The sequence below is a fragment of the Dipodomys merriami genome, unplaced genomic scaffold (genome assembly GCF_024711535.1).
Source record: "Dipodomys merriami isolate MVZ:Mamm:240054 unplaced genomic scaffold, mDipMer1.0.p SCAF_3, whole genome shotgun sequence".
NCBI lineage: Eukaryota > Metazoa > Chordata > Mammalia > Rodentia > Heteromyidae > Dipodomys > Dipodomys merriami.
The window spans coordinates 65,823,798-65,849,958 of record NW_027204492.1 but is presented as its reverse complement, the minus strand read 5'-3'; the positions used below and the strand labels follow the sequence as shown (position 1 = coordinate 65,849,958).

Here is a 26,161-nt window from a genome sequence, read left to right as displayed (position 1 = left end):
TTTTACATATCCCCAAATTTAATCACAGGGCTGATGCTTATTGCTATGGATGGGAAACAGTCTTTGAATGGCCGGTCATTTTCCCTGTTAGTAGTATGGAGAGAAGAAATATGGGGACAATTATAAGTATGTACCAAATTTATAATTGCAAAAGTGTAGTTAAGAGACAAAGTCCTAAACTTCTTTATGCTTCTTTTCTGTAGTTCTTTTTTTTTTTTTTTTTTTTTTTTGTCGGTCGTGGGGCTTGAACTCTGGGCCTGGGCGCTGTCCCTCAGCTCTTCAGCTCAAGGAGAGCGCTCTACCACTTGAGCTACAGCGCCACTTCTGGTTTTCTGGTGGTTTATTGGAGATAGGAGTCTCACGGTCTCTCCTGCCCGGGCTGGCTTTGAACCACGATCCTCAGATCTCAGCCTCCTGAGTAGCTAGGATTACAGGCGTGAGCCACCAGCGCCCAGCTTCTGTAGTTCTTTTGATGGACACTTTCTTCAGTGTTTTTATACATACACACACACACACACACACAGAGTAAAGGTGATGAATGAGGGGGTGTTACAATTATGAAAGTATTAAGCCTGGATAGAACTGTGACCATTTTTTTCAGTTTCAGTGTCTCATGAGAAGATATGAACCAGAAAGGAGCACATTTGGGTTAGTTTTGTGCTTTCCTATGATATCAGAGGCTTGCACTGTTGGAGATGAATTGGTAGGATTGAGGGGGAAATGTGCTTTTCTCAATAGCTGCAGCATCCACTATTAGTTAACTCCACATACACAATTGAAGAAGCAAAGTAATTGCACAATTTGCAGCTCTATGAAGAAGGGCCTGTATCTGTTTCTCTGACTGCCCTACTTATCACAGGAACAACCAGGCTACTTCATGGCTTTAGATTTCTTTGTAATCACTTGGGAGTCATATCTGGGATATGTGTCCCTATTTTATGGGAAAACAGAAGTAAGGAGAAAGGGAGGAGACAGGATTAGCATTACTCCCTCCTAGAAAGTTAGGGATATACTTCTTGAGGAGTCTGCAGAGAAGATTGTCTCATATTCTTCTGTTTTGGTACTCCTCAGAGTCAGATTCCACTTGAAAAGCCTTCTAACATTAAAATATTTTCTGGGGTCATGAGTGTGGCTAAGTGGCATAGCATCTGGCTAGCAAGTGCATAACCCTGAGTTCAAATTTGAGTACCATACAAAAAATTCTGATCAGCTGGTTGTCATGACATTTCCTGAAGTACACTCAGTAGCCTTCCCAAGGCCAAACTACAGATTAAAGGATCTCTATCAGTCCATACTTGCACTTCCCTAATGACAATTCAGGGCTGATAAATTGGTAAGTTAACTAAGTGGAATGTGATAGAGTGAGGAGAGGTATCCTCAGAGAGATATTTGCCCAGCCGGGCACTGGTGGCTCATGCCTGTAATCCTAGCTAATCAGGAGGCTGAGATCTGAGGAGTGCGGTTCAAAGCCAGCTGGGCAAGAAAGTCTGTGAGACATTTATGTCCAATAAACCACTAGAAAACTGAAAGTGGCACTGTGGCTCAAGTGGTAGAGCACTTGCCTTGAGCTGAAGAGCTGAAGAACAGTGCCCAGGCCCAGAGTTCAAGACCCACGACTGAGGGGGGAGGGAGAAGGGAAAGAGAGAGAGAGAGGGGAAAGAGAGAGAGAGAGAGAGAGAGAGAGAGAGAGAGAGAGAGAGAGAGAGAGAGAGAGAGAGAGAGAGAGAGAGAGAGAGATTTGCCCTACTTCTAATTCAGAGGTTTCCAAACCTAGTCTTTCTCTTCCCCCAAGAAGAGGCATTATGGTAGTTATAATAGTATATAACATATAACCTTGGACACCTTTTGTTCTAGGATAGTTCTATCTTGAGAACATAAAACAATACCTATTTATGTGAACTTGAAAGGCAGAAACTAAATGTTAAAGAGTGGTTTTTGTTTCTGTTCTTGTTTTTGTTCTTGTTTTTGTTTTTGTGATCCTCATCCTGGGGCTTGAACTCTGTCAGTCTGAGAGCTTTCTCTGAGTTCCTTTGCTCAAGGCAGGCACCCTGCCACTTGAGCCACAGTTCTACTTCTGGCTTTTTTGGTTGTTGATTGGAGATAAGAAGACTCTTCTGCTTAGGTTGGTTTCAAACTGTAATCCTCAGATCTCAGCCTCCTGAATAACTACGAATACAAGGATGAGCTACTGGAGGTTGGCTGATTTTTTTTTTTTTTGAACTCTTACTAGAATCTGGATATTAATCCTTTATCCACTGAATAGTGGGCAAAAATTTCCTTCTATTCCATGGGTTGTCTCTTGATTCTGGAAACTATTTCTGTGTTTATGAATCTGAGTCTACATTACCTAGTTTCTGTGTCCACATTGATTATCAGTGTAGTCACTTGTTTTGCAATGAGGGAAGGTTAAGCCTTTTGGGTTTTGGGTTACAGAAATGCAGGAATTTCTGCCCTCCCCAGGTGAGACTTTGTCTTTAAGATCTCTCCTTAGTTGTTGTTCCTCCATGGGCACTATGAGTTAAGATGTGCAGGGTCTCCTTCTGGTGTTTGCTTGCTGTACAAGATGCAGAGCTCTAGTCTCTTTTTATGCCAGTACTGGGGCATGATTTTGGGGCCTGAATTCTGTCTCAGCCTTTTCACTCAAGGCTAGTGCTCTACCACTCAAGCCACACTTCCACTTCTATTCTTTTAGTGGTTAATTGGAGATAAGAGCCTCATGGATATTCTTGCCCCAGCTGCCTTGGATCCAAGATCCTCAGATTTCAGCCTTCTGAGTAACTAGGATTACTGGTATCAGGCTGATACCAAGCTAGAACTCTCAGCTTGTGTACCACAGGATATTCCATAGAAGGCTTCCTTTTTTCTTTTGCTTGCAATCCCCTTGAGATTCTCTACCTTCCTTAATGTTTTTTCTTAGTGTTATGTGTTATTCTTTTGTTTGCTTTATAAATCTAAAGTTTTGAATTGAAACCTCTTTGTACAATACTTAATGATAGTAAAATAAATACAAAATAAAAGCATAAACATAGGGTTTAATATATCTGGATTTTCACCAGTTTCTAAATGTCTGTTTACTGTTCCTTTCTTTGTCTTTCCATGCCAGCTACCACTCCTTGCAGCCAGGCATCTGAAGTTTTACTTTAGACTTGTGGTAATGCAGGAAGTGCTAAATAGCTGTGGTTTCACATCTTCTCTCTTGTTGGTTTTCTTAAGTGCACATCCAAACAATAAATGTTATTGTTGAAAATAGAAAATACAATGTCTTCTTGTAATTAAGTTCAACATATAAGTTGAGAAATGAATTGTGCCCAGGTTAGAGTAGTGAATTTGATTTTCAGCCTTGCTTTTATTTTTTTTTTTTGGGTCCGGTTGTGGGGCCTGAACTCTGAGCCTGGGTACTGTCCCTCAGCTCTTCAGCTCAAGTCTAGCACTCTACCACCACTTGAGCCACAGCGCCACTTCCAGCCACTTCCAGCCCTCAGCCTTGCTTTTATTAAAATTGCAGTCTAAAAGAATATTTTGAAATCCATAGGTCTTGTCATTTGGAACTTTGGAATTCATTTGGCCTCAAAGAGTTCTGTTGTACTTACTGGACTGTAACTTGAAGTGGTATTAAATATATTTCACAACAGGCTGAGGAGGTGGCTTAGTGGTAGAGTGCTTACCTTGCATGCATGAGGCCCTGGGTTTGATTCCTTAGTACCACATAAGCAGAAAAAGTTGGAAGTGGTGCTGTGGCTCAAGTAGTAGAGCTCTAGCTTTGAGCTGAATCACTAAGGGACAATGCCCAGGCCCAGAGTTCAACCCCACGACCGATCAAAAAAAAATATTTTACAACAAGCATAGCACATATGTTGACTAGTTAAGTCAGACCATAGTACTATCACTAGATGCAGGCAGGTGAGGGTTAGTGAAGTTTCCTTTTAATTGTAGGAACTCTTCACTTAGGATCCTTGACTGTCTTGAAGGTCTGAGGAGACATTTTTTTTGAGTTGTCTGAAATATACACACAACACTCAGCTTTTATAATTGTTCAGGTTCCTCCTGGGGCTGCAGTACGGATGTCTAAAACTTGTCTCATCATTTTCACCTCTGAATTTAACAAAGAGAGATTCTTTTGGCAGTATCATTGAAGACTTGCTGGATGTGTTTGTTAAAGGATTCCATATGCCGTAAACATCCCCCAGGCTAATAGATGGAATGAGGGCAGAGGCCAGGTGATCATACCAGAGGAAAACAGACCTAGTCCACCTATATGTTGTGGTAAATTTGCCGGCTTTGTTAAAGTTGGGACCCATCTGCCTGCATCCAGGGAAAATCTATAGAACAGCATCCTATCCAACCCAGTGCCAGCCACAGTTTGGTCCCACAAAGCCATTTGGTGCCATTCCTAGTTGCCCAGCGTATATTTGTTACAGAATGCAGGTAAGGGTTAGTGCAGTTTCCCTTTAAATGTAGGAACTCTTCACTTAGGGCCCTTGACTTTGATCACAGAATAGAATTTATGGACAAGTCAGGATGGTAAGAAAATTTGGTGAGATTATTGAGTAAGTACACAGCAGGCAAGCAGACAGAGAGGCACATTCCAACATAATGTGGTGTTCTCACAGGCGGGAGGGTATATGGGGGGGGGGGAGATACACACACAGCTCACAGCTCTTTGGCTGTTAGAGATATTTAAAAGCAGGGGGTCTGGCTTCGAAGTTATGCAAAGACAGATGTTTTACCTTTGCTCTATATCTGGATGTTGGGGGACATTTCTTCCAGGTAATTTCCCATCATAAAGCAGATCTTTTTCCTTGATATAAGGAAGGAGACCTTCTATCTGCATTTTGGGAAGGAGGTTGCTTAAATTTTGAGGAAGCATTTTTCCCAGGAATGCATACATTCTGTCAGACAAATGTTAATTATTGTTTGAGAAACGCATCCCTCAGGAAGGAATACATCCTATTGACTCTCATCCTATTGACATCATCCTATTGAAGCAATCTGTTTTTCTAAATACCATATTTCTGAGTTGCCTTCATCTGGCCTCATTTTCCTTAAGTTATTCTGTCTCAGTACAGGTACTACTATTAGATTCTCCCTGCTGAGTCAGGTATCTATTAGTTGTTAGTGTTACTCAGCTTTTCATTACTGTGACAAAACACCTGAGACAAACAACTTAAAATGACAAAGGACATTGGTTAACAGTCCATGGGCAGCTAACTCCATTTTTTCCTTGTTCTGTAGTGAGGTATTAGACCATAGTAGAAGACTGTGACTGGGATAAAAAAATTTCTTCTGGGTGCCAGGGGCTCACATCTGTAATCCTAGCTACTGAGCAGGTTGAGATCTGAGGATCACAGTTCAAAGCCAGACCCAAAAGAAAAGTACATGAGACTCTTATCTCTAATTAACTAAAAAAAATGCTGGAAGTGGAGCTGTGGCTCAAGTGGTAGAGTGCTAGCCTTGAGCAAAAGAGCTCAGTGACAGTGCCCAGGCCATGAGTTAAAGCATACATACACAGCCACAGAAACAACAACAACATCATCAACAACAACAGACAACATCCCAAATCATTGGAGTAGAAATGGGTAGGGCAGAGTGTTAGTATTGTGCTCACCTTCAGTCCTCAGCTCCACCCAGACCTGGGCTCCCTCCCATTCCTGGAGTTCTTGCCATACAGCTGGCCCCTCCCTCTCTCTGCCCAGACCCACCTGAACTGCCATCTACCTCACTTCCTATCCCCCAGACCCTGCTGCTACCTGGATGATGACAGAGGCCATGTGCTCCCTCTTGGGGGAAGTATGGCTCCTCGAATAAACCTTATAATAATCTTTCTTCTGTGCCTGCCTGCCTCTGCATGGTTTCCTGGGATGGATGTGTCCGATCCTCTGTCAGAGGATTTGGACAAGCCTCCAAGGACACAGTCTCAAAATACTTACATTTAATCAGATTTCTACCACCTGTTTCCATTACTTCCTAATGGCTCAACAAATTACAAACCTGTTAATTAATTATCCTTTGATGAGATCAAAGCCTTCATGAACCAGTCACATTTCCCAAACCTTGGTTCTGAACATTGCTTCATTGGTGACTAAACTAAGCATTCAACATGTCGTTTTTTGTGGGTCATTTCAGATCCAAACCCATTACATTGGTAGGTCATGGAGATATCATAGGTGAATGGGAAATTCCTTGGCAATTTCTAGGGTGAAGACAGAAGAGAGTTCATAGGAGTCTTGGAACAGCACATGTTTATAAATGGATGCAAAATTTTACGAAAATTTTATTTTAAACACTATGATACCTTTCCTTTATTTTCCTTTATGTAGGATGTTAATCTCTACAATGTTAATCCCCTCTTTTCTAGAAAAACCTAAAATCTATGAGAAGGAGACAGATTTAAAGAACATTCAGCCAGTGTTCCTGGGCAGTGAGAAAATTCTTCATTGTACTGCAAGTGGTCTTCCTACACCTTCCTTCTTATGGGCCTGGGAACCCTGCAGCCAGGTGGATGAGTTGTAAGTTATTTGCAGGCTTAGTAATTTATCATGATGCAGATTTCCTTCATTTGCAGACTTCTGTGAGGAACCAGCAAGTCCAAGATCTTATCAGAAGACTGTCTATCATCTGACAGGCTCTGCAGTTAGTCTTTGAATGGGGCCCAGGAAGATAAGAGGCTCCACAAACTTCTATACCCCCAACTCTGCTGTTTCCTTACTTCCAAACTCACTTCTTAGAATAATTCTAAGAATTGTTATCACCAAGAAATAATAGTTGTTATGATTATTGGGCCAGGGAAATTTAGGTTTAGGTTGGAGAAGAATATAATTTAATTTGGGGAATAGAATTTAATAGGATTTAATTTGGAGTAGAATAGAACAAGGAAAATTTCCAAGTATGTCATTGTACAGAAAAGTTTCAGTAATGGGCTTGAAATGTGGACATGTCTCATTGGTTAAAAAATTGCTTTCATGATATGTCTGATTAGAATAGTAACCATGTTTGTCAAAATCTATAAGAGAATAGTATCTTTAGATCAGTGATCCTTGCATAGGATGGAACAGAGGGATACCTCTTCCCCAGTAACAAATAGAGATCTAGAAACTAAGGGGAAAAATGATGGTCATAGAACGTAGAGTCAATGGAGATATGTCAATGTTTTCCTGAGTGTTAGCTCATTTGAACTTCTGTTTTTTAAAGTTCCAGTACCATACATGCCTGAAGCATATTAGATTCTTGGTCTATTTTAAATTGAATGCCACCATCATCTTTAAAACAAGTAGGTGGAAGTGTCTACTATAAAAATCAGAGAAAGGAATAAGGAAATTCAGCTAGGCTAAATAAATTGCCTAAATTCCAGAGTAGAGTTTGATAGAATTTCACTGCTTACCTACTACCTGTCACAAAATTCTCTCTACAGGCCAGCCTGTAGAGAAATTCTATGCCTTCTAGTAACTTTGGAATGGTGTGGATAACCTATTTAGGTTTCAGTTTTTGTCTAAAGGTTGATGTATTTACTTTCCAGGAAGTTAACTTGGTTAACTCATTGATTGCTATACTGTGCTGAAAGAGAGTTCTGAGCAGATAGCCATGGATTAGTGAGAATCATCTAGGGCTATTGAATTCTGAATGGGGGATTCCTAGTAAATGCTCGCCCATTCAGGGAGAAATTTAGGAAATTCAGCCATTAGAGCAAGCTCTCATTTTCCGGTAGTAGGGGAATTTAGTGTTGTCTCCCACTGCTGCCTAGCTGACTTCCAGAGAAGCCAACTCCATTCAGTTGTCCACGGGATACACAATAGATGTATCCTTTAGGAATGGACACATCCTTATCTCCTCTCCTTAGGCATTAGAAAAGGCATCCTGGATGTTGTAACAGTGGTTCTGTCCACTTACTTTCAGGTTTGTCCTATTTCTTTTCTTCACTGGCATTCAGTAATTCAGCTAAAATGATGCCAATTGCATAGTTTTTATACCTTTCTATGTGCTGGAAACATTTCCTACAAAATGTCTCTCCTACCAAAATTTTTACTAAAGAAATAGTTTCTTAGTACATATTTACACCATTTCTTTTTTTTCTTTTTTTCTTTTTTTTGTGGGGGGGGGGTGGGGGGGTCCGGTCGTTGGGCCTGAACTCTGGGCCTGGGTGCTGTCCCTCAACTCTTCAGCTCAAGGCTAGCGCTCTACCACTTGAGCCACAGTGCCACTTCCGGCTTTTTTCTTTTTGCTTATGTGGTGCTGAGGAATGGAACCCAGGGCCTCATGCATGCAAGGCAAGCGCTCTACCACTGAGCCACCTTCCCAGCCCTAGTTACACAGTTTCTTAGAACATAGTTACTGTATTTCAAGAGCAATACCAGTTTCTGTCAGGCTCATTCATGTAAAATTAAAGTCTTATTTATTTTTCTGAAAAAGCACCTGAGTAATCTAATACTAGTTCCATTTTTAATGAGGAAACATGTTCAGAAATTAAAGTAATTTTCAGAAGGCATAAAGCCAACAGTGCTTGGATATGAATCCCAAGTTTACTAAGTTTCTTATTCCTATCATTTCATCTAGAATCTCTCTTCAAACAGATTTTAGCTAATCAACAGTGCCCAGACCTGTTTGTCTTTAAGATTCAGAAAGGAAAAATTTAATTGGGAAGAGGTAACAGTAAGGAGAATCACAGACTGTATATCATCTAGATACAAGGGTCTGTTCTAAATAAGAAAAATACTGATCTTAAGGTCAATGGCCATCAGTTGCATGGATCTCTTCGTTCTTCTAACATCTCTGCTTAGGACCTTTTCAAAACCTCCCATGCTCCTAGATTGGGAGGATTAACATCATGAAAATGCCAAACTGCTAAAAGCAATCTACAAATTCAATGCAATACACATCAAAATCCAAAAAATTCATATGAAATTATAGAAGACCCCCAAATAGCAAAAACAATACTTAGCAGGAAGAAGAGTGCTGGAGGAATATCAATACCAAACTCCAAACTATATTATAAAGTCATAGTTATAAAAACAGCTTGATTCTGGCACATGAACAGGCCTGAGGACCAATGGAATAGAATTGAAGACCCAAGAATGAACCCACAGATCTATGGCCACCTGATCTTTGATAAGGGAGCCAAAAACACAGGATGGAAGAAAGACAACCTCTTCAACAAATGGTGTGGGCAGAATTGGCTAAGCATGTGTAGAAAACTGAAGTTAGATCCTTATATATCACCCTGAACCAGAATAAATTCCAAATTGATCAAAGACCTCAATGTAAGAACAGATACCTTTAAAATATTACAGGAAGGGAGAGTGAAATACTAGGGCTCCTTGGCACAGATCAAAACTTTCTCAATAAAGATCCAGAAACAAAACAACTCAAAGAAAAGTTGGATAAAGGAATTGTATTAAACTACAGGGTTTCTATACAGCAAAGAACATAGCTAGCAAGATAAATAGAAAGCCCACAGATTGGGAGACAATGTTAACTAGCTATACAACAGACAAGCGCATCATAACTAAAATATACTTATAGCTCAAAAAAATTAAACCCTCCCAAAACAAATCCTCAAAGAAACAACAACTCCATCAATAAGTGAGCTAAAGACTTAAAGAGAGACTTCTCTGAAGAAGAAATAGGAATGGTCAATAGACACATGAAGAAATATTCAACATCTCTGGCCATAAAAGAAATGCAAATCAAAACAACATTGAGATGCCACCTCACCCCAGTTAGAATGGCCATTATCAAGAAAAGTATTAACAGATGATGTTGGGAATGTGTTCAAAAGGCAATGCTACTATACTCATTCAACCACTCTAGAAAGAAGTATGGTGGTTCCTCAAAAGACTAAACATAGAGCTCCCTATGATCCAGCAATCCCACTCCTGAGCATTTACCCAAATAACCACAAACAAGGCCACACTAAAGCTACCAGCACAAGCATGTTCATTACAGTATTATTTACCATAGCTAAGATATGTAATCAACCCAGATGTCCCTCAGTGGATGAATGAATCAAGCAAATATGGTATATATGCACAATGGAATTCTATGCCTCCATCAGAAAGAGTGACATTGCCCTCATTTGTAAGGAAATGGAAAGATTTGGAAAAAATTATATTAAGCAAAGGAAGCCAGACCCAAAGAAACATAGGCTTCATGGTTTCCTTCATTTGTAACAACTAGAATATGTCTAGGATACTCTTAGCAGAGGATCACAATAGCTAAACAGTTATGTGTATATGGTTATATAAAATGATGCTTTTTGAAATGAACTCCAAGAAATGGAAACAAGGTTTTTTTTAGTGTTTGCACTTCTTCCCCCCCAACCCCTGTTTTGTCTTGTATATAAGTTTATCTGATTTGAGGAAAGAAAGGGGAATCACAGAAATAGTAGGACAAAAGGTGAACCACTATTGAGTGATACTCACTAGACACTATGTTGGAAATGAACATTACAACTTGGGGGTAAGGGGAGTATGGAGGGAGGAATGGGAGAAAATTTGGGAAGGGGTAACACTGTTCAAAAAGAAATGTATTCACTACCTTATTTAGGTAACTGTAACCTCTCTGTTCATCACCTGTGCAACAATTTTTTTTAAAAAAAGAAAGAAAAAAAAGATTCTTAACTTGACCTGAAATTGTCTTCTTACAGAAATATTTCTGCTTTTATTTATTTATTTCAGGGCTCTGCTCATTAGTTTTTATTACCACAGAAATACACCCTGATAATAAGATCTAAAACATGCATATTTCTAGCTTTGTTTTGGATTGCTAAAATAAAAATGCTTGAGAATACATAATTTACAAAGAGAAGAAATTAATTTTATAATTAATTTTTAATACGTTTTTATTGTAAAAATACTGTACAGAGGGGTTACAGTTACATGAGCAAGGTAATGAGTACATTTCTTATCAAGCATTGTTACTTCCTCCTTTGTGTTTCCCATGATAATTGATTTTTGAGTCTGACTATTCCAGAAGAATGGCATTGGCACACAATGAGAGCCTACTTTCCTGTTTATCAGCAACGCATTTCTATGATAATGATATTCATTCCTTCAGGAGAGCATGACTTAACAAGACTTTAAAGTGTACTACCTTTCTAAACTTGTATTGGTGGTTAAGAGTCCAACAAAGGAATTTGGGGGGACATATTCTAATTATAACAACAACCAAATGACTTATTTGACTTTTGCTTAGATGAGGTTTAAATGGGTTTAAAGAAGAGACTTCTTGTTTGGGATTCTCTGATGTCAATATGTCCTAGATTAGAAGTGTGTGCTATCTGCAATGCTCAATGTACCATCTATTATTTCTGGTGGAAAGACTGTAAATGTAATCACTTTATTTCCCAGGTGTATGCAACGGGGCAAACGTATGCAGCTTTCCAACAAGACACAGAAAAGTGACCTCACTACAGGCAACAGGATTCTTTCTATTGAAGAAATGGTATTGCAACATGGAGAAAAGACTAAGGTAGATTGCTGAGGGTTACTGTCATAGAAGTCACAAAGCTCAATAAATCTGGCCTGTTCTCCTCACACTGATAACACATTCCAGGGATGCCTACTTTCTAGGGATTGATGAGAAAATAGTATTGATTATAAAACACAAGCTTTATTGCTCTCCTTTTAGACACAGTCTCACTCTGTAGTTCCCACTGGCTTCAAACTTGTTTTATAACAGAGACTAGCTGCAAATTCAGAATCCTTTTGGTTCTGCTGCGAAGTACTGGGATGATGGGAACACCAGCACACCCAGAGTTTAGTTTCCCTTAAAAAACAAATCCTTATATCAATATCATCATTGCCCCCAAGGTCTTGAAAATAGCTGAATTAGGCTTTAAATCAAGGATGAAGGGCCTTTCTTCTGCCAAGTTCCATTTGAATTATTTATAACAACATTCAAGGGCTATACAAAATTATCAATATCAGATAGCCAATGAGAAGCACACATATCTGTTATATACCAAATTATTGTGTGGGCCTTATTTGTCCTGTGAGCCTGTTCTACATCAATGCTTTTAATAATATTCCAATGAAAGAATCTACTTATCTTAAATTCTGGAATTTTTGGGTCGGGGAGTGGAATCATTTGAAAGTTGATTTGAAGCAAAAAGATTGATGAAGGGCCTTTAGAATTCTGTGCAGCAATAAACACATTACATACAGCTTTGGTGTAGGTGCTATAAGACCTGTAACAAAGACAATGACAAGATGTGTACAGCAAGTAGATGTTGTTGAATACAAGTAGTAAAAATGGATGTCTTTTCTTGTTCTGTATGTTAACCAGAAAGCGTTTCCACTTTCAGTATAATATTATCTATCATCTTGATTTAAATGGCATTTATTTTGCTAATGTATGTTTATTGCATGACCACTTAGTTCAGCATTTTCATCATGAAGAGATATTGAAATTTATTAAGTGCTTATTCTGAATCTGTTGAAACGATCATGGTTTAATTCTTTATACAATTATTATGTATTTCCTGTTTATTGATTTGCATTTATTGCATCTTGGGATCCCATTTGATGATTTTTTTTTTTTTGGGTCCGGTCGTGGGGCCTGAAACTCTGGGCCTGGGCGCTGTCCCTCAGCTCTTCAGTTCAAGGCTAGCACTCTACCACTTGAGCCACAGCGCCACTTCTAGCTTTTTTCTTTTTGCTTATGTGGTGCTGAGGAATGGAACCCAGGGCCTCAGGCATGCAAGGCAAGCGCTCTACCACTGAGCCACCTTCCCAGTCCCCCATTTGATGATTTTTTTTGCCAGTTCTGGGGCTTGAACTCAGAGCCTGGGCACTATCCCTGAGTTTGTTTTGCTCGAGGCTAGCACTCTACCACTAAGCCACATTCCCAGCCCTTAATGAATTTTAAATGCACTATAGTTTTAGGTTTATTTATTTATTTATTTACTTACTTACTTATTTTTGTTGGTTGTGGGGCCTGAACTCTGTGCCTGGGCGTTGTCCCTGAGCATTTCAGCTCAAGGCTAGCATTATACCACTTGAGCCACAGCACCACTTCCTGCGTTTTCTGCTTATATGGGCTTCATGCATGCAAGGCAAGCACCCTACCACTGAGCCACCTTCCCAGCCCCTTTAGGTTTATTCTTATTGAAAATATGTGCATGTATGTTCCTCAAAACTACTGATCTTTCATTTACATTTTTTGGTTAGTTTTTTTTTTGGGGGGGGTCCGGTCGTGGGGCCTGAACTCTGGGCCTGGGCACTGTTCTTCAGCTCAAGGCTAGTGCTCTACCACTTGAGCCACAGCGCCACTTCCGGCTTTTTTCTTATGTGGTGCTGAGGAATCAAACCCAGGGCCTCAGGCATGCAAGGCAAGTGCTCTACCACTGAGCCACCTTCCCAGCCCGAGTTTAAAAGTTTTTAATGTGTATCTGTTTTAAAACAAGCAGCCAAGAGTCAATGGGTGACACTTTGCTTCAAGATTTCAAGGGATCTTTTCAAAATGCAAATGAAAACTAAAGTATAAAATATTAAAAGAGAATAAGAGGGCCTCAAGCATGCAAGGCAAGTGCTCTACCACTGAGCCACCTTCCCAGCCCCGGTTAGTTTCTTATCTGGGTTTAATATTAGTGTGATACTGGCCTCATTTGTTTCCAAGAAATTCTTTCTTTTTTTTCCCTTAGACTTGGCATCAATTCTTCTTTAAATATTTAGTTGAATTTAGTAGTGAGTTTTCTTTTGTTGGGAGGCTAATTATTACTGATTTAATCTTGACAGAGTTGTTTGTACTCAACATCTTATGCTCATTTGGTTTGATTGCTTGATTAGAGCTCTACCATTTGAGCCATGTTTCCACCCTAGCTGTTTTGCTGGCTATTGTAAAGATGGAGTTTGGGGGGCGGCACTTCTTTTGCTTGGCTAGATTTAAACTATGATCCTCTAGATCCAAGTTTTGTGAATGATTAGGATTACTTGTGTGAGCCACCAGTGCTTGCTTTAATCTTTTTTTTTTAATTGTGAAAATACTGTACAGAGGGGTTACAATTACATGGGCAAGATAATGAGTACATTTCTTACCAAGCATTGTAGCCTCCTCCTTTGTTTCCCCTTCCCATCCCCACCCTGTCCCCCCAACCAATCCCCCCCCACCAAAGTTGTAAAGTTTGTTTTCAACATAAAGACTTGTACATCTCATTTTTGCAATGGGTCCACTTGTATCCCTTGCTTTAATCTTAATGCTTCCTGATGATCTATACAAGGTTTGTGGTTCTTTATGATTCAGTCATGTAAGATGTGCATGTGGGGGGTATAGAAATTTTCCATTACTTCTACTGTATCACATTTTAAAATATATTTAAAATTTTAATTATATTTTGTATATCTATGGTGTCAGTTGTGATGTCTCCCTTTTCAGTTCTTATATTTTGAGTCTTCTCTTTCTCTTAGTTTACCTAAGGATTTCTCTGTTTTATTTATGTTTTGGAAGAATCAAATTTTTGTTTAACTGATCCTTTATTATTCTTTAGTTTATAGTTTATTATTTCCAATCGGAGTTTTCTCTTCTTCCTTTCTTCATGCCTTCATTCTTTTCTTTTTTCCTTCCCTTCTTCCTTCCTTGCTCTCTTTCTTGCTCAATTTCTTTCTCTACTAATTTTGTATATGGTTTGTTGTAATATTGTAGTTCCTTGAGGTGAAGTGATAGGTTGAGATTTTTCTTTTTTTCTTATTGTATATTAATTGTACAAAGGTATTTCACTGTGATATTTCCATTCATGCATATATTGTACTTGGATCAAAATTCATTCTCTTTCTAGTATATTTTAGATCTAATTTCCAAATGTCACAGAAAATATTCACCATTTGTCTCTCTAGGCTTGGCTTACCTCACTTAACATGCACAAAGGTGCAATGCCTAAGTGCCTCTTCATATTTTTATAAAGTAATATACATATTGAAATAAGCTCCTCAATATGGAAACAAGAGAGCTCTATTTTCTTTTTCTATGTTTTTAGTGTTTGATGATTCTGTCTTCTTTATGTATGATGTACTAAAATGTGTATCTTCAGAAGGGTTGGGAGAGGGTACAGAACTCAAGGGAAAAAGGGTAAAAAAGTGCAGCAGTGGAGCTCACTGGACATTGATGAAAGTGAGCTGTATAATTCCTGGGTGGAGACAGGAGGGAGGGACTGGGAGAGAATAAGGGAACAGAGGACACTGTATGAAAGGAAATGAACTCATTACCTGATTCATGTAATTGTAATCCTTCTGTATATAACCTCTATAATAACAACAAAGTTAATCAATGAAAGAATTTATAACCTTTATTATGCTTCTTTTCCCCATTCTCCTTTTTAAAATAATTTTAGTGGGTTTCATTTCTCTATTTTCATAAATGTATAGAAACTGCTTTTGTTCATTTTGACCTCCTCTTCCCACTGGTACACTCATGTCATCCATTTATTTCTCAGACCTAGAGTCTACATATGAGAGAGAACACACCATATTTGTTTTTCTCAATGTGGCTTATATTACTTAACATGATGATTTCCAGCTCTATCCATTGTCCTTCAAATAATATATTTCTTCTTTATGTATTCAACCACCTATGAGCTGATTCCCTCGTGTAGCTATTATGAATGATATTGCCATAAATATGGATGTTCCGGCATCTCTATTGTATGTTGACCTACATTCCTTCAGAATATATGTTCAGGATAGGTAAAGTTGGATTATAATGTAGTTTTGTTTTTTATTAAAGAATTTATGTACATTTCCACAGTGACTACACTAATTTACATGCCAACCAACAGTGTATAAAGCTTCCCCACCCCCACCCCGTCCACTTCCCAATGTATATTCTCTAGCATTTGTTGATATTTGATTTCTTCATAGTAGCCATTCTAATTGGGGTGAGAAGAAACATCAGTCTCTCTCTCTCTCTCTCTCTCTTGTCCTATGTCCTTATACTATTATGATATTAGAGTAATAATGGCTTTATGAAATGAGTTTGCAAAGCATGTCTTCTCTTTCTATTTCATGGAAAGGTTTAAGGAGTATTGATGGTAGTTCTTTAATGATCTGGTTTGATTCCGAATTGAATCTATTTGGTCTTAGACTCTCCTTTGTTGGAACTGCTGCTTCCTTTAGTAATAATTGACATTCAGATTCAATATAGTTTTTTTTTTGTCAGTTGTGGGGCTTGAACTCTGGGCTTGGGTGCTGTCCCTCAGCTCTTCAGTTCAAGGCAAGTGCTCTACCACTTGAGCCACAGTGTCACTTCCGGTTTTCTAGTGGTTTATTGTAGATAAGAGTCTCATGGACTTTCCTGCTCGGGCTAGCTTTGAACTGTGATCCACAGATCTCAGTCTCCTAAGTAGCTAGGATTACAGGCATGAGCCACCAGCCTGGGCTCAACATAGTTTTTATTTGCATTTTATCATGGCTAAGAATATTGAAAATTTTTCATTAGTTTATTGTCCATGTGTACTTATTTTTAACTGTGTGTTCAATTACTTTGCCCATGTACTATTAGATTATTCCTCTCCTGTTTGAATTCTTTATATACTTGCTATTATTACTCACTTCACTTTCACAGGAATAGCTGGGAAAGATTTCTCTCCCATTTTGTAGGCTATCTTATCATTCTGGTAATCATTTCCTTTACTTTGCAGAAGGAAATTTAGGTTAATCTCATTTGTAAATTCCTTTTCTGTTTGAAATTCAACATATTGTTATTGAATATAGGTGTTTGCATTATAGGCTAATAAATAAGTAAATTAAAGACTACAAATATAGTAGAATATTATGCTGATATTGTGTGCTTTGCCAAATGTTTAATGGCATGGGAAATGCTTATGCTTAAATGGAAATTTGGAATATGAAACCTATATATAGGAAATTGTTTTCTGAAAACATTGTTTAATAAATGGAGAGAAAGTCTAGAGGAAAAGAGACTGAAAAGTTAAAGGAGGTTGTTGTCTCTAGTGACATGATTTTTTTTTGTTTTTACATTGCCCTATTTCCGAATTTTGATCCTGAGTACATTTTTCTGACATCTAAAACTGTGCTTGCCAATGCAATGCATTGCAAAGGACTTTCCTGAGTTACCAGAGTTCTCTTCAAAAGTTGTTTTTTATGACTCTGTCTTGTATTTCTGCTGATGTTTTTGTGATGGTCCTGGGGTGTAACAGTGTCTAGGCATTGTCCCTGAATTTTTTTGTTCAAGGTTAGTTCTCTACCAGTTGAACCACAGTTCTATTTTTGGCTTTTTTTGGTGCTTGATTAGAGATGAGTCTTATGGACTTTTTCTGCCTTGGCTGGCTTCGAACCACAAACCTCAGATCTCAGTCTTCTGAGTAGCTAGGATTACAGGTGTGAGCCATTAGCACCTGACTTCAGCTTTTTCCTAGTAGCAGTTTCATAGTCTATCTTAGAGTCTTTAATTAATTTTGAGGTTTTTTATTTGTTTTATTTCTATACAAGAATATACATTTCTTTCATACCAAATTTTCCAGATAGTAAAATGTAGATGGATAAAAAGATATATGCAGTGATAAAACACACTGACTCTCTAGTCAAAGGACAGCTATAGATTTGAACCTTACTTAAATTATTTCTTCTTTTATTATTTTTTTCTTTTTCTTTTTTCTTTTTTTGCCAGTCCCGGACCTTGAACTCAGGCCTGGACACTGTCCCTGAACCTCTCTCTGCTCAAGGCTAGCACTCTACCACGAGCCGCAGCACCACTTCCAGCCTTTTCTGTTTATGTGGTACTGAAGAATAAAACCCAGGGCTTCATGCATGCTAGTTAAGCACTCTACCACTAAGCCACATTCTCAGCCCCTTTTATTATTTCTGTATATTTTCCTTTCAGTTTCCTCTTTAGTAAAATAGGTGTTATTAGTAGTTTCCACCCTTCAAAGTTATTGGATAACTTAAATGAAATAAAAATAAATAGCATGTACAAATGCATCGTTTCTGGCACATTGTGAATAATTCTAAATGACAGCTATGATTATTTTGATACTTATGATAACTTGGAAAATTGTTGATTCATCATGGTATGCAATTTTGGTTTACTGTTGAAATTGAATAATTTCAGTTGAAAGAAGATCTTGACTAAAATATTTGTTAGGTTAATTAGCATATAAATAAATACAGGTCATTTAATATCTTATCCAATATTATCTGTAAGGATAGCCTAGACAATGATGTGGTAGCAAACATCTACAAAACATGGTTTAAAGCCACAAATGTTTATATATATATATATATATATATATGTATATGTATATATAATTTAGGCTTCAGTGTCATTGCACATCAGCAGGAGGCCTTTTAAAATGTAGCCATTTACAGACACCAGTTGAGACATTACCAATCATCTCAAACATACATAATTTATTATGTCAGAGGACAAGCTCTACCAAGGGTTGTACCATAGTGTTAAATTCTCCAGATTAGAAATGACCTACTTCTACTTTCAAGTCACTAGCCAGAATAAGTCCTATGCTCCCATCCAACCATGTTAGAGTGAAGAAGGGAAATTGTACCATGTAAGTGGAGGGAAAACAATCCAAAATATTTGGAGAATGGCACTAATGACTACCACATCTTTTTAACCTTGATTAATGCATGTCTTTTCTTTATTTAGATCCGGAGCACATTGACCATACTGGGCAGCAACATTTCTGGTGTTTATTACTGCATCGCTATAAACAAGGTTGGCATTGATGAGAGAAGCATGCAGTTCTTTGTTTCAGGTAAACTCTAAAATTGTTAAGATAACATAGTTAAAGCAAGTCTTCTATTATATAGTTTGGCATGTAACTATTATATAGTTTGGCATGTAATTTTGTTTAGTGATATGCTCAAATATAAGCTAGGAGGCATGCCTACAAATCTATCACTGAGAGTTCATTGTTTAAGGTTAAGGCAAAATCCTGCTGAAATAAAAATACCCTGATAGAGACAGTACATTAAATCACTATTAGCCATTTAATGACTAGGCACTGTCTCTTAGCTTTTTCATTCAAGGCTGGTAAAACAAAGAAACAAAAAATAACTTCATTTCCAAATACTAGTATCAATCCATACATATTTACAAATAAGCTGAGCACCAGTGGTTCAAGCCTGTATTCCTAGCTACTCAGGAGGCTGAGATCTGAGTCAGTTTGGGCAGGTAAGTCCATGAAACTCTTATCTCCAATAAACTACTCAAAAAAGCCAGAAGTGGTGCTGTGGCTCAAGTAGAGTACTTGCCTTGAGCAAAAAGAAGCTCAGGGACAGTGCCTAGGCCCAGAGTTCAAGCCCCAGGACTGGGGCTTGTTTTTAAATGTATTTGCAAATACACAAACATTCTGCGTTTATTTGTGTGTGTGTGTGTGTGTGTGTGTGTGTGCTGGGACTAGGGCTTGAATTCAGGGTCTTTCACTTGGCTTTTTCACTCAAGGGTGCTACTCTGCCACTTGAGCCATTAGTTTTTATGCTCAAGCCTAGCACTCTGTCTCTTGAGCCACGGCTGCATTTCCAGCTTTTTGGTAGTTAATGAGTCTCATTGACTATCCTACGCAGCTGACTTTGAACTGCGATGGTTAGATCTCAGCCTCTGCATTAGCTAGGTTTGCAGGCATCAGCCACTAGCACCTGGTAGTCTATTTTGTTTTAAACCTTGCCTCTTTTTTTTTTCCTTGTCATTATATGACCTTGAACAAGTCATTTCAGCTCTCTGATCCATTTTGTAATCTATACAGATTGGAAGAATGTATATATCCTCTGTTGCCCACTAGTTGGCTCAGTGGGCAGGCAGTACATATTTACTCTATGTACCCTCTTCCTACTTTATTCATTTGGGCCAACAAAACTGAGAGAAATGTCAACAAAGAACAAAGCCTAAAAGGAGAAATGAGATCAAATTAAGAGCCTGAATCATCAGTCCTTAACCATTCAAACAGGGTGGAAGGAATGTTGGTCACTAGAACAAAAGGCCTAGTACTTCTTGCCACTAGTTAATGATGTGATAATGATGATCGCAATTAGGTTTATTATACATGTGATTTAAGATAAGCAAGCACAATTTCATGAATGAAAAAGGGTAATCACATTGACTAATCTCTTTGTCTGGAATGTTAGTGAAAATCTTTTTTAAAAAAATTATAATCTGAGCCGGGCACTGGTGGCTTATGCCTGTAATCCTAGCTACTTAGGAGGCTGCGATCTGAGGACCACAGTTCAAAGCCAGGCCAGGCAGGAAAGTCTGTGAGACTCTAATCTCCAATAAACCACCAGAAAACCAGAAGTGGCGCTGTGGCTCAAGTGGTAAAGCACTTGGCTTGAGCTGAAGAGCTGAGGGACAGCATCCAAACCCAGAGTTTAAGCTCCATGACGGGCAGAAAAAATATTATAATCTGGTCCTAGATTTCTGTTTGTTGGCAGACTTTTTATTAAGGGTTCCATCTCAAAAATTGCTACTAGTCTGTTCACATTTTCTTTATCTTTGTGGCAGTTTGGGTTAAACATACATACATACATATATATACATATATATAAATATCTTACAAGTTATCCATTTCTACTAATTTTTCCAACCTTTAATTGCTCCTAACAGTATTTTTAAATTTCTGTAACATTTGTTGTAATTTCTTCTTGTTCATTTGTGATTTTCTAAGGATATCTTCCTCAACATATAAAATTAGTAATATTTTAGCACATTAATAGCAAGATTGGTTAGGAACAAGTCATGAAAAAAGCTCATAACAATAGCAGAGTACTCACCCAAAAGAGACACTGAGGAAATAGATACATTATAATGCCTAATGATACCCTATCAGTATATACAATTTTAATGATTTTATGTATAAGTTTTAAAATTAAAACTCAGGGGCTGTGAATATGTCCTAGTGGTAGATTTCTTGCCTAGCATACTTGAAGCCTTGGGTTCAATTCCTCAGTACCACATAAACAGAAAAATCCAGAAGTGGCACCTTGGCTCAAGTGGTAGAGTGCTAGCCTTGAGCAAAAGAAGCCCAAGACAGTGCCCAGGTCCTGAGTTCAAGCCCCAGGACTGGAAAAAAAGTAAATAAAAATTAAATTAAAGTAAAACTCAGAACTTGATAACATAAATTCGCATGGTTCTGTCTCTGATACTGGGGATATCTTATAGGGTTATATGAACATAAATGAGACTCATTAAAATTGTTGAAAAAGGGAAGTAAGGGAGCAATATAAATTGTGATAGAAAATATGAATATGATCTGAGTACATTTTATGCATATATGGAAATATCAGTATACATTATATATTATTAAAAAAGAAATTAGACCCTAATTTCTCAACAAATTACAAAATCAACTCAAAGTAGTTTAAAGTCTTAAGTGTAAGATCTGGATTAATGAAACTTCTGGAAGAAAACATTGCAAAAATGTTTCAAGACACTGGAACAAGCAAGGATATTTTAGGTAAGAACCCAAATTTCAGGAAACAAAAAAAGTAAATGCATCAAACTATGCAGTTCTTTTCAGCAAAGAAGAGAATCTCCAGAAACTGTATATCTGGTTATGGGTAAATATTTATGGCATTAAAAATTACTAAACTAAAAAAAGGAACTAAAAGAAAACCTCAATAGCAAAACCAAATAATCTGATTTAAAAATGAAAATTAGACCTACCTTTATGTGTCTAAAATGAGAACATGCAACTGATCCACTGATATATGAAGAAGCAGTGGAAATTAAACCCAAAATGAGATAATATGTCACTCTAGTAAGAATGGCTAATATCAAAATACAAAATCAAACAAACATTAAAAAAAACTCCCAAGTACTAAAAGGGATGGGGAAGAGAAAAGGTATCTTTGCGTACTTTTTGTTTTAATGGAAATTAGTACATCAAGTTTGCAAAATAGTATGTAAATTCCTCAAAAATTAAAACTATAACTACTGTGTGATTCAACAATCTCACTCTTGGTGTGTATACAAAGAGAATGAAATTGGTATTTTGAATAGATATCTGCACTACCACATTCATTACAGCATAATTCACAATGATGATAAATACACAAGGAGAATGTAATAATAAAGAATGGACCACTATTTAGGATAAAATCATGTCATTTGTGAAAACATGGATGGACCTGGAGACTGTTATTTTTAAATGAAATAAGCCAGGCATGAAAATATCAGTTCTCCATGATATCTCTCTCTCACTCTCTCTCTCTCTCTCTCTCTCTCTCTCTCTCTCTCTCTCTCTCTCTCTCTCTCTCTCTCTCTCTCTCCTAGAATCTAAAATCTTTGATTAAAGTACATTGAATGAAAGTATCTCAGTGAAGTATGTTTGTATACTAATAAGAAAGAAATTAGACCCTTATTTCTCACAAGTTACAAAAATAAACACAAATAGGATGAAAATCTTATAAGACCTGGAGTAGTGAAACTTCTGGGACAAAACATGGCAGGAAATCTCCAGACACAGAAATAGAAGAAATTTTAGGAAAGGGGAAAGGGAGTAGACAAATGAAGAGAGGATGGAGTGTTGCAGTCCTAAAATCCAATACATATCCTACAACATTAAAACTGAAGGGAAGGGGTGGGATAGGAAGGGATGGAGAATGATGAAAAAAGTTAACATTGATCAAGGTGCATTGTTATTTATTAATTACTTTGTTGAATGGCACCTTTTCTGTGCAACTACTACTTAAAGATAATACAAATATTTAGAAAAAATATTTTAGGCAACATTCACAAAGAGAGGCTAAGAAGAGACTAGAGGAAGGCTGGAATTGGGAGAGTTTAATCAGTTTGCCTTAAGTTACAGTCATTAATGAGAAGTTCTGGTATGATTGTTCATAGTATGGTGACAACACATAATGGTGATAAACTCATACATTTAAAAAAGCTAGGATAAAGAATTTTGCACATTTTCCCCATTAAGAATGATACATGGTGAGATGATAGATAAACCTGGCTAGATAGATTTGATACCTGATGAGATGATAGCTAAATCTGATAGATTTAATCTGGTTTGAACAACATATATATATATATATATATATATATATATATATATATATATATATATATATAAAATCAAATCTACCTTATCTGTGTGTACAGTTTTATAATTTTGTGCATCAGTTTAAAAATGCAACTAAAAATGTGACAATGAAAACTTAGGGTGATTGGGTATCTGCTACTTTATTTATCTTTGAGGGTGTATGTTTTCTTTCAACAACTTAGCTTTCAAGAAAGAGAAGAGAACAGGGCACTGGTGGCTCATGCCTGTGGTCCTAGCTACTTAGGACTCTGATATCTGAGGATTGAGGTTTGAAGCCAGCCTCGGCAGGAAAGTCTGTGAGACTTCTTATCTTCAATTAACCAGCAGAAAGTGGAGCAGTGGCCCCAGCAGTAGAACTTCAGCTTTGAGAGAAACAGCTAAGGCCCTGAATTCAAACTCCTGTACTGGCGTGTACACACACACACACACACACACACACACACACACACACACACACACACACACACACACACACACACACGCTCAAAACGTCAAGGAAGGGAAAATGTTCTTACATAGCATATTCTCTTGTTTGGTTATCTTCCTAATACTTGTTTACTGTTTGGTTATCTTCCTAATATTTGTTTACTTTCACAGATGTGGCTGATTTCATGGAAGCAGAACCTTTAGTGTCTACAATTGAAGGCTATGATGCTCGGCTCAAGTGCAAGGCAGCTAAATATATGTATAATCAGCTTGCTTGGTTCAGCCCCTCTGGAGAGAAGATTCCTGTTACAGACACTGAAAGTTTCAGAACTAACTATTCCATTTTATCAACTCTGGTGATTAAAAATGTGACACAACAGGATAAGGGACAGTACAAGTGCAAGGCTTGGACACAGATGAACATAACCGGAATGATGCAGCGCAATACCCAGCTCATAATTAGAGGTAAAATTGGAAATATTTTTCTTTTTTTCTTTTCTTTTTTTGTCGGTCATGGGGCTTGAACTCTGGGCCTGGGCACTGTCTCTAAGTTCTTCAGCTCAAGGTGAGTGCTCTACTGCTTGAGCCACATCTCCACATCTAGATTTCTAGTAGTATATTGGAAATGAGTCTCTTAGACTTTCCTGCCCAGGCTGGCTTTGAACCACAATCCTCAGATCTCAGTCTCTAGCATACCCAGGATTACAGGCATGAGCCAACAGTGCCCAGCAACCATTGCTTTTTTATTCTTTATACTGTAGGTTGGTTACCCATTGTTTCCTGATGTCTTTTAGACACATTCCAAGGAAAATATTTTTTTATGAATTTTGACTCTTGGTAAATAAGTTATAGAAAAATTTGGAGATATAATTAGTCCTGATATAAAAATTTTTTTTTAAAAACCAACTTTTCTTTTTTTTTTAATTTAATTTAATTTTATTTGTGAACATACTGTACAGAGGAGTTACAATTACATGGGCAGGATAATGCGTACATTTCTTACCAAGCATTCCAGCCTCCTCCTTTGTTTACCCTTCACATCCCTTCCCAGCCTCCCCCCTCCCCCCCAATCCCAATCCTTCTCCTTCCCCCCCTTCCCCCCCCCCCCCCCGCACCGACGTTGTAAAGCTCGTTTTGGATATGACAACTTGTACTTCTCATTGTTGCAACAGGTCCACCTGTATCCTTAAACAACTGGTTTTTCCCCATCTCCTCCACAAGTTATACTGACATCAAATATAGTGAAAGCAGGGGTTATACTGTGGGGGAGGGACATACAAAGCAACAAAGAGATAATCTTATAAATGCGTTAGAAACACATGCATAAAGAAAATGTGGTATATATACACAATGGAATTCTATGCCTCCATCAGAAAAACCCACTTTTCTAACCTGAGATAGCTCAAGGATTTTTTTCTCACCCATCTTCCCTTCTTTTGCACATGGTAGTTCTTTTCCATACACATGTCTAGTTCAATATGAAGAGTACAACAGACATCAAATATCATATTTGTGGTACCCTGCCTCATTATCAGCCTTTTTATCCTGGTTTCTACAGAAAGAGTTGCTCCATTCATTATTGAGAATCTCACCAATATTGAAGTCAATACTAGTGGGAAGATTTTACTAAATTGCAAAGTGGATGGAGTGCCATGCCCCCAGATCCACTGGTTCAAAAATGGAGTTCCTGTTCTTCCTGCTTTAGGTGAGTCTGAAATTTTGTGTGATTTTAAGGACTTATCAAGAGGCTTTTTAGTTTTTTTATAGCTACTTCAGATTACCTTGACTTGGAAACCATTGCTAGGCTGGATTCCAGCACAAATATCTCATATAATAACTACAGCATTGTTAATTAACACAGGAATATTCTTTAAGAACAACACTCTAATTATTGAGAGAGCCAAAAAAGATGATGGGGGCCTATACTTGTGCAAAGCAACCAATGAGTTGGGAGAAGTGAGCACAGCAGCTTTTATCACTGTGGCGGGTAAGTTGGAACATCTTGGGTACATTGGTAATCAGTACTACAATTTGATTGGATTTTTATAAAAGGCATTTGGAGGTGGAGGCACAGTATGGAACAGAGGAAATGAGCATACACAAAAGTATTCTGTGTATCTACTTTCATTAAGAGGGTATGTGGAATGATAAGGTTTGGAAAGTGATTTTAGAACCTTAAACTTTCATTTGTTGTCATTGTGGACAAGTTTGTTCAGCCTTTCTGGTTTTTACTTTTCTCATTTGTGAAATGAAAATAATACCAACTGCCTTGTCTACCTCTCAAAAGTGATACAAGCGATGGTAGATATAGTAATGCCTTACAAGTTATGATTTATCAAATGAGAATAGTTCCTTTTGGCTTGTTGAAAAATATTGAGTAGTGCTTGGAAATATAAACATAGAATGTTATACCTATGAGTACATTTGTAGTGTACATGAGACACAAAAAATAAAATACTTGCTGAAGGTTATAGTAAGGTTTTGTTGTCTTCCAACTTTTTGTGCTACAATAAGGGAAATAACAAAATGCTGAAATAAGGATACAGGGTGACCTATTGTAACAACGAGATGTACAAGACACTATGTTGAAAATGAGCTTTACAACTTTGGCCTGGGTAGGGAGGAGTTGGGAGGTGGGGAGGAAAGGGATGGTAGGGGAAAAACAAAGGAGGGGGTAACAATGCTCCATAGGAAATGGACTTATTGCCTTACTCATGTAACTATAACCCATCTTTA

General features: G+C 37.8%; 1 protein-coding gene across 3 annotated transcripts in view; it reads left to right on the top strand.

Moving 5' to 3' along the window:
• The window catches only part of LOC138840241 (vascular endothelial growth factor receptor kdr-like), a 176,562-nt gene that overhangs the window by 85,404 nt on the left and 64,997 nt on the right, over positions 1-26,161 (top strand). For all 3 annotated transcript variants that reach the window (XM_070040193.1, XM_070040194.1, XM_070040196.1), the window contains 6 exons: positions 6,356-6,506; positions 11,340-11,460; positions 18,604-18,712; positions 23,597-23,890; positions 24,984-25,130; positions 25,287-25,412. In XM_070040193.1, coding sequence (XP_069896294.1) covers positions 6,356-6,506; positions 11,340-11,460; positions 18,604-18,712; positions 23,597-23,890; positions 24,984-25,130; positions 25,287-25,412 — 948 coding nt within the window. The remainder of the gene's footprint in view (positions 1-6,355; positions 6,507-11,339; positions 11,461-18,603; positions 18,713-23,596; positions 23,891-24,983; positions 25,131-25,286; positions 25,413-26,161) is intronic.